The sequence below is a fragment of the Neopsephotus bourkii genome, unplaced genomic scaffold, assembly GCF_033783945.1.
Source record: "Neopsephotus bourkii isolate Nb327-2 ecotype Australia unplaced genomic scaffold, CSIRO-AGI_Nbou_v1 NB_1589, whole genome shotgun sequence".
Lineage (NCBI taxonomy): Eukaryota > Metazoa > Chordata > Aves > Psittaciformes > Psittacidae > Neopsephotus > Neopsephotus bourkii.
The window spans coordinates 649196-658998 of NW_026902065.1; the positions used below are offsets into that span (position 1 = coordinate 649196).

Consider the following 9803-nt stretch of genomic DNA (forward strand, 5'->3'; position numbering starts at 1 on the left):
TTTAGATTCCTGGAGCCCCTTAACCCAACCAATGGCCACTGCCCATGCTCTTCTGTCTCCATTTTCAACCTCTTCATGTCCCTGTGTCATGTGAGTCCCGGAGCTTGATCACACATTCAGCATTTATGCACTTGGGTGGAGAGTCTTTAGGGAGGTGGGCGTATACTTAGGGGCACCAAGACTCACAAAGTTGAGAGGTGCAGATGGTAAGATGAAGAGACTGCTGAGAGCAACAGTGATGTCTCTTCAGAGACCACATTAAATCACATCAGGAATAAGCATGCCAGCTGTGTACATGAAGAACAGAGTTGTTCTCTTGTATCAGAGGCAGCATGGGGAAAAGTAACAGTCTGCTTCTACTTGTGAGGATATTTATATATATAAGCTAATGTCCAAATAGATAGATACATATGAACGTATATGCATACATAGATACATAGAAAGAAAAATGTAGATAGCGACACAGTTCTGCTCCAAACAGACAAATGTGTAGCCCCTGGTATCTGGAGGACATAAAAGGATCTTCCAAAACTTCCTGAAGGTCTCATCAAAGCCCTCATCCCACAACTCACTTGCCTAGTTGCATCTGCACAACAGAAAAATAGGATCTTGATCATTATTCTTGAAGAAAGCAAAAATGACCAAGACACAGCTAATAAATAAACGAAGTTTAATCATAAACCATGTACATATTTATTGATGGGGGGAGGGGGGGGTGATCCGAAAGGTGCTGCCTTGGCAACTGGAACAGTGTATTTTACCAGTCAATATATAGTACCAGCGAAAGGTGGAGCTGATAAATGAATATGGGATTTTGAGTCCCAGAGGCTAATTTTTACAGACAACCATCATTCTTAGTTTCCTGTCAATTTAGCATGAACTAGCTCACAGCTATGCCCAGGACACAGCAGGGCAGATACAGTCAAGAACAAAATTTGAGGGTGAGGGAAGGACAAGACATCTGAAGGTTGTTCTGAGGTATATGTAATGTATACACTCTTCTGTTGTGTGCAGTCTTGGGGTGATGCTTTGCCTACAGTTATGTGTGCACACGTCTCATTCCAGTCAGTGAGAATGGAAAGCTCACATCTGAGAGAATATATTGGGTTTTGGGGGCATACAGGAGCACATCGGACAACAAAGCCAGAAGCAGAACAGGAAGAGAGCTGAGGACAAAGAAGCCTGGACTGGGCTGAGAAAGGGAAGAAGTGAATGATTTATCATGGCCAGACACATCAGCCCTGTTTGAACTGCCAGCACAGATTTTCTGTTCTGAAGGCCTTCTACCATGCAAAGGTTTCCATCAAGGCAACTTTTATCAGACAACAGGCAAAACCATGAACAAAATTACTAGAAGCATGTTAACAGAAGAAATACGATGGAGGTGGCTCTACAACTGTTCAGTTCTTAACTTTGAAGGAAAATCCAGTCCTGCCTCTGAAGTGATCTAAGCCTACTTATGAATCTGGTACGTCTCAGCTCATGCAGGCAGAGGATGGAACCGTTGCTCTGATTGCCAGCAAGGCAAAAGGTGGCATTTATACTACATTATCCAAAGCAGTGTGGCTTTGAGAGACAGTATCACACCAGGCTTGCAAAGCAGTCAAATGTATTGGCTTTTTGCAGAACAATTTCACTTTCAATCAATGCACATACATTGATTTTATACATGACCTTTCACTGCTAGAAAGTAGACACTGTTTTGATGTCAAACACACTTGACATCTCATTTTGCTAAGAACCCACCCCAAGACAATAAAAAAAACCCAAAACAACAAAGCAAGCAAATAAAATCTGTAATACAAAACAACATTCATATCAACATCAAAAGATAACTGTCCCAGCAAACACAAAATCAAGATCTTAATGCAGGTCTTCTCAGAAATCAGTTAGTCGTGCATCTGTATATAGAGTCCACTTCCAATCTGGGAAATCTCAGTTAAGACTGCTGCCCTTTGAAATGATAGTCCCATTTTTTTAAAGGAGTGCTCCACACATGCATGCACACATACATACAGGCACACAAGGATGTGCACACGCACACACCTCCTCTCTCTTAGCAAGAGCTGCATGCTGGATAACTTAATGCCTTCTGTGCATTTCTTACCTACTTTCTTTCTAAGGATGAAGTTCAAATGTCTATACTTCTCAGGTCTATTCTTTAAACAAAACAGGGAATGTTGAGGAACTACATTATGGACAGAGGAATGGACTCATATTTCAGGCCTGTGATTTTTCCCAGTCATTTACAAGAACGATGTTGTTTACATTCATGACTCAGCAGAATCCACAGAAAGTTATCCTTTCTCCATGTTGGGTTCTCGTGAACCCCATAAGCCCATTCTGTGCTTCCACAGATCATTTTTCTTTAAGGCACTGTATGTGGATGATGACTTCAGACAGAAGTGCAAGCTCCCTTCACTGGATTGTGCATTTCTCCCTCTCCCTGGACTGACCTTCCCTGAGAACTTTCGATTTGATATACTTCAGGTCACTGTTGACGCTTGGCCGGCGAGCAAAGGGAGAGATCATACCATAGGCGTCCATGTCCTTGACTCGGCGCATGCGAAAGGGTTTCGTTTGGAAGGGGTCACCATACTGGATGGAGATTTTCCTGTGGAGGGAAGGGCTCATCTCATGAGGTAGCTTGGCCATGCTGAAGAGGACATAGAACATCTCATCCACATTGGTGTTCTTCTTGGCTGAAACTTCGAAATAAGCACAGTTTTCATCACTGGAGACAAGGTTCTCCCCTTCGTCTGAACGTACCTTGCGGAAGATTTCACTGTGGTCACTTTTGTTGCCACAGATCACCATGGGAAGGTCAGCTGATTCCTTGGTCTTGTTCTTCAGGCAGGATTTGACCTCAAGGATCTGTTTCTGGAGCCTTTTGACCTCATCAAAAGATTCTCTGTTGTCCAGGCTGAATACCAGGATGAAAACATCCCCTGCAATTACAAAAAGATACTGTAAAGGCTTGTTGCTTGCAGCACATGTAAGAAGAGCTAATTTTAAAAAAGCAGACGGTTTCTTTGCCATCTCCTCCCCACATTTTTTGTTTAGTCCTTTTGAATCTATTCACTCAGCTGTACTTTAATTCCAGTTCTCCTAATGCAACTCCTCACACCTCCCTGTAATACTATGGAAAAGACTCTTGGCGATGACGTTACTTCATCCATATCTGATTGTGTTCTTACCTCACGCTGGACTTGCAATTTATTTCCCATTTTAATCTCCTTTGTAAACATGTTTCTATCTCAGCTCTGCTGCGCTGCTTTTTTCTCTTCCTTTTATCTGTATCTCTGCATGAAATACAGCCTGTTCTGACTCCAGGATGAGTGGAGAGTTAATAGCCACTCAGCTTTGCCCTTTTGATTGTACAATACACGAAGCAACAACTGAACTGAAGATTTACACCTAGTCAGTTCTGAGCACCTAAGTCAGGAATGAAAGGTTTTCCAAAGTTCAGTGCTCTGCTGTCATTTCATTTGCTCCAGAGAAACAGACCATGGAAAAAAAAAATACATTAATTACACAGATCCCCTGGCATTTCCTTTTTGACATTTCCTGACTTACAATTCCTTTTGCAAATATAAAGTAATGTAAATCATTGCTTTTTGAATGACATTCATGTGGAATATGCTAAGAGAGCTTTCATGGACAAGAGCTCACATCTGCATCCCAGAAACTGGCCCTAGGACCTCAGTGGATGTGGACACTAGCCTAGTCAGATGCAAGCATCATGTTTCTCTGGCTAGCTAGAAGGGTAGACAGAAATCCAGAAAGTGTGTTTATTTTTCCTGTGGCTGAATATATCTCCACTGTCACTTTCACAATTAAAGAATACATCTTAGCTCATCACAACAGGAACTGCTTGACGTAAGAACATTCAAAATGAGCCCATGATTTTCCCTTTTTTCCCTTTAATGCATTTGCTTAACCACAGATTAAGGAGAAAGGGTTAAACTAGAGCTACTTTTTTACTGCAATATCAAAATCAAGGAATCAGACTGGAAATTTTAGGAAAAAAATCTTTGAGATTTTTTTTTTGTTAGGATCCTTTTCTGTGCATCAACATGCTTATTTATCCCTTGCTGCTTTTTATGCCCACGGGATTTTATTCAGCCATTTATTTTTTTTATGTATTATTACAATAAAAAGATATGGAGCAGAAAGTGAAGGTAGAAGGGAAATAAACTTGGGGGAAATCTCGATTTCAGACCTTCACCCAGTGGACTTCTCCTCTGTGGCTAATGCACTCCCTATAGTGCCTGTAATATCCCAGCCAGGAAATGCATCTCTAGAGAAGTGCATGTTGCAACAAAATCAAGCAACCCTTTTAGCTACCTCCCAGGAAAGACTCATCTCCAGGCTGCAGTTTTTCAAGGTAATGTCTATCCTCATGATTTTTCACCCACCATTCCCCATCTGCAAATTTCCCCCACTATCTTCTCACCTGTCAGGATGGAAAGCCTTCTCATAGCAGGGAAAGGGTGATTCCCAGAGGTGTCCAGGATATCCAGCTGATACATGTCTCCCCGGATATTGTAGACCTTGCGATGGAAATCCTCAATGGTGGGAGTGTACTGGTCCTCAAACCGGCCGTTGAGAAAGCGTGAGACAATGGAGCTTTTCCCCACCTTGGAGGCTCCCAGCACTACCATGCGGTATGAGTTCTTAGCTGGCACATTCAGAGTGCAGTTTCCACCAGACATAGTCTTCATCATTGCTTGGTCCTGAAAGAAGAAATAGCAGAGTTGGAGGGAAGACCAGAAACTAAACAGAGGATGTAATAAGGCAGCGAAGACCAGAAACTAAACAGAGGATGAAACAGAGCAGCTTCTTACCACAGGCCTGTCAAACAGTGCTCTGGAGCACAGTAGTTAGTAGGTCAATGGTCCATACAGAAATCTTTTCTCTAAAAATGCTTAATTTTTTCAGTCTCATTTCCAAGGAGTGAGGTTCATTGTTGGTGGTGTATTTTTTCTTTTCTTTTAAAGTCATATAAAACTGAAGTCTTTTACACTGAAAATAGCATGGTTTTGAACTGTATTTGCTATTTCATTTAAACATTAAGGGCTAATTTTATCATCTGTGCTTCAACTTAGATACCAAGTTCCTTCCCACCATCTGCGTCACTTCGACATTACCAGATTTTTCGGAAGAGCTTGATTCTCATTTAGATACATAAACACAGAGGTCAGATTTCCCAATATACTGCATCCACTGCAGCTGCCATCAGGGCATTGATGGCTTTGTTTGATTGCCTAAACAGGAGCTGTAGATAATACTCATTTTGTGAGATCAACCGAAAGTCAGACAGAAACAAGAATCAGGCTCGACATCAATGGAAGCTAGACATCTCAGTAACTTTAAATAGCTGGTCCCGTACAACCTTCATTGCTGATACAGGGAGTCTGAGCCAAAAAATAGCACTGGCTGAGGATAAATTCAATGATCTCTGCCTTCGGTGACCTTTTAGAAAGCAGATTTTAATCATGCAGTTTGGACTGGTAGTGTGGGAACTCCCTATAACAAACTATCAGCATTTCAGCAGGATATCTGGCAATGGATGGAACTGCAAAAGCGTAGATTTCATGGGATTTTCAGTCTTCATACATACACAGCTGTTGTGGATGTCACAGTCTGTGCGGGTGCTAAGTACAAGAAGGATTAAAAATAAAGGACAGCCATCTTACATCGCTACTAGACAAGATTCCCAACCCCTGACAAATAAAATGAGTCTTGAGACTTTGGAGATCATATTTTGACATAGCATTCAGCTGCAGAAAACTCTGCTAGGAAGAAAAGAGTGCTGCTCCGACATTTTTCATGTACCAGGTCAAATGTGGGCTGAAGGGAAAAATATAACCCATGTGTGGGGAAAGCTACGTGTAGAGCAAAGAAGGCGCATTCTGACAGAGTTTATTTTGGTTACTAGGGTCTTATTAAAGAATAATCAAGTTCCCACTGTGCTGTTTATTTAACTTAAGTGTTGTTTATTTAATATTACAATGCAAGTACTTTATGTACACTGAAAGATCATATCTGAGTCCAGATCTGGATTCCTATCTTTCCCTTGAGTGAATTTTATCTCCCAAGCTTTTATCTAGCTGACACTTATCTCAGTCAAAAGCTTAGAATCTTTTACTTTGTTTAACACGTGCTAAGCACCAAAGCAGCAGCAAAGATACAGTCACTGCTAAATAAAGAAGTCTGTGGAATTCTGATCCAGCATCATTGCTGTGCTATAGCCCAAGGCAACAGCAAAACACTACTGTTTATTATTATTATTGCTATAATTTGCTGCCAGCAGCACATTCAGCTCTATCTAAAGCACAGAAGAAAATGCAATGCTTTCTTCAGAGTATCTTGCGCTCTGAATTATATTCAGCAGGCAGGACAGCATGATATTAGAGCCAAACAGTAATGGCAGAACATAAATCTGGTTGGACACAAATGTGCAGAGTTACAGTACTGTTGGGATTGCTGTGGTTGGAATGACAGTTAGGAGCACACCTGGTATTTGAACTGGACTCTGTGTTTTGTTTAGAATAGGACCTATCTCCAATCATACAGAAACTCTATATTCAATCTCTGAAATAGCATTGCCATGTATGCTATCTCTGCCCTTTTCTACGTAGCCAGTCCAAAGCTGTCTTTTAATCATGGGCAGACAAATGGTGATGGAGCTGCTTTGGGATGCTTCCTTTCACCCTCTCAGGTTTTATTTAGCTGTCAGAGAAACCAGGGAGACAGATTTTGTGGGAAAAATGACAAACTTCTCTACAGCCCAGGATCAGTATTTAGAAATAAGTCAGCTCTTCAGTCTGGGACGGACCAGTATAGCTGCAGTGTAGCAAGTGGATTGTGCTGGTTCACACATGCCAAACATCAGGTTTGTATAACTTGGTGCAGCAGCATCTGTGAGTGAGCACAGTTGTGCTTTTTAAGCAAATGCCTTATATGTCCTGCACAGAACACTCATGCTGAGGGACCTGATCCTGGCCAGCAGCTTTAGAAGCCAAAGTCCTACAAATTATACTGCTGATGGGCAGGTAACCACTAAGCTGTTAGTGATTGGAGAAACTCCCATTGTACAGCAAAGGAGGTGGACTGTGTCACTGCAGCTGTTTGGAGGGTTAATTTTGCACCTTTAGTGCAAAAGACACTTCTGTCCTCCACTTCCTTGAAATTAATTCCACTGCTTTGGACCTCAGTTAACGTCACAGTACACTGAACAGCTTGGAGAAAGAATTGGCACCATAGCTACCTGCAGACACAGAAGATTAAGGCATGAGGAAGCTGAATGACTACCCAAGGTGCAACAAATGAAAAATGTGAACAGACTTTGGGATCCTGCATTTCAAATTCTTTCTCTATTCCACCTTTCCTCGCCCTTACATCTCTGGTCATTAAATCACATTGCCTCCCACCGCCATCAAAGGCAAAATCCGATGTGCAGACATGCTCATTTCAGGATGCTTTGCCCCAGTGATGAAAGCGAAGGAGGGGTATAAGAACAAGCAGACTTTAAGGTATTAAATAGTCACTTTATGCTGTCCTTGTTCCATCTCTCAAGGCATTCATTCAAGGAGACTATTGTTTTTTCCTGACTTTATTTCTTTTCACACAAAGTCAAAAGATGCTTTTCAGCACTTTGATTCATGGAGTTGCTACTCATCTCATCACCTCTCCTGCAAATCTCACTCAGAGCGTGCTGCTGAACCAGGAGGTTTTACTTGTGATTTGTGCTTTCTTCTTATCCCCCTACTCCAGTTTCTCTCCAGTTCAATATAATCTGCCTTCTTTCCTCCTCAGAAAGGGAATGAAACTTCAGCCTTCACACCCAGGGGTGAGTGGGGGGAGCACAGGGATGTGTACATTGAAAAGATTAAAGACAGAAGAAAGGAAATAGAGAGACCACATGTTCATATACTAAGTAAAGCAAAATCAATCAGAAGAGAATGAGGAGACAAACACCATCCAGCTGGCTTTAATCTACTTCTTTTCCTTCCAGTTTATTAAATGCTTAAGCATAGATTAATTCCCAGTGGTACCTTCTGCTTTATGCACTGGCTTGATGCTAGAAACTTTGCATTAGTATTGTATATCGGTGCAGCACAGAGATTCCAAAATGTCATAGAAATGTAGGCAATGAGTGTTATCTCCATTTAATAAAGGAAAACACTCATAAACCTAGGGAAAGCTGAAAAAAGCTGTCCCAAATCAACATTAAATCCTATTTCTTTCGACTCCCTATGTCATCTTCTACCTGCTAACCACCACTGCTTGTTTCATAGGCAGGCATCAGATTTAATGACAGTGAATCTGCTTTTGTATGCTCTGAGGAGTGCTTGTCCGATTCCAGTGAGGTGCTGACAAATTTGATCCTGAGCACCTGTAGAGATATCTAAGGAAGACATTCTTCATTCAACCTGCCCAGAGCTTTTACACCTTCGTTTTCAATCCTCCCATCACGGGTATGCTCCCCACCACACCCAACCCTTGCACAGACTTCTGAACTACCTCACTTGCACTCCTTAGTCCTCAGCTACTGTTTGTGTCTCTCTTTGCTATCCCAGTGTAATTGAGTGCACCCAGCTAAAAAGGACATAGGCAGATACAGACTGAATCATGCATAACAGACCCAACAGTTGTTAATCACTACTAGCATCCCTGTAATCTTCATACACACCAGAATCACTCCTGTGGGATGTTTGTTTCCTGCTTTTATCTCAAACTCCATGCTGCTTTCTTACCTCTCTCCTTGGAGGAACAGTCCTGGGTCTTGGTACAGTCTGGTGAAGCTGATAATTTTAATCAGAGGTGGCTGCTGCTGTAAGAGGCTGTTCTGTGGATCCCACGTTGCTTGCTCTGGGCTCAGTTCTTCACCACTATTTCCCAGGAACTTAGCAGGATTTGGAAGGACCGCAGGGCTTCAGAGCAGTTTCCCCCATGGATGGCAGGTACTGGATCAGGTGACTGAAGAAGGGTCTCGGAACCAGTGGTAGCTTTCCCTTTGGTGAGATTAGCTCTTCTCACAGCCTCAGTTTAAGAGAAGGAGAGGCAGAATCTCTTCCACTCCCACTGGCTTTTCTTGCAAGTTGTGCTTCGTGGGCTGTGCTGTGGGGAGTGGATCTCTGGAGCGTCACCTAGTTGAGCAGGGACGTGGGTGCATCTGCCTGGTCCACCCTGATTCTATGCCACCTCAGACCCTATGGGGAAAAATCAGTGGGGGCATGGAAGCTGTCTGTGATGAAGCTACACTTACCCAGGTCTTGCCTGGCACACCTTCCCCTGAGCTTCTTTTCTTCTGGTCCGAAATTTGCTTTAAGATACTCTGTTTTGAAGACAGAAGGGGCTTTTCTTTACGTTCACCAATTAAGTCTTTCTGCTTCCCTCCCTGCCTTTCTCTCTCTCACTCTCACAACTACTGGCAAATTGCAGATTTTCCTTCTGTAGGACTCACAGATAATTGGCTCAACTCCTCCCTTGAAGTCAGTGTCAGACACAGGGGAAGGAGGGGTGCTGAGGGGGTGGGATTTTGTGCCTATTGAAGAAAATCCTTTCTCCTCTAAACAGAAAGTTCTTATGTATTGCAGACTGCACATTCCTGTCTTTCCACCAGAGACCTGTATGTATGCGTATGTGGGAACTGAGTTAGTGTATGTGGATGAGAGACACAGTGACTTCATTTACTTTGCAAGCTGTAAACTCATAAGCTGTTCCTAAAAGCTCTATACCTCTGTGCCGATCTTTTCTGCTAGGCAGAAGCAGACTGACTCATTTCCCAAGTAGGG

At 42.5% G+C, this 9803-nt stretch overlaps 1 protein-coding gene across 1 annotated transcript; it reads right to left on the minus strand.

Annotated features, from left to right (window-relative positions):
- Positions 1 to 1227: 1227 nt before the first annotated feature.
- On the minus strand, positions 1228 to 9498 carry RASD2 (RASD family member 2). Its single transcript, XM_061371785.1, has 3 exons — positions 8763 to 9498; positions 4457 to 4736; positions 1228 to 2948 (listed from the first exon to the last, which is right to left on the minus strand). The coding sequence occupies exons 2-3, from the start codon at positions 4725 to 4727 to the stop codon at positions 2419 to 2421; spliced, it is 801 nt and encodes a 266-aa protein (XP_061227769.1). The 5' UTR covers positions 4728 to 4736; positions 8763 to 9498; the 3' UTR covers positions 1228 to 2418.
- Positions 9499 to 9803: the final 305 nt, after the last annotated feature.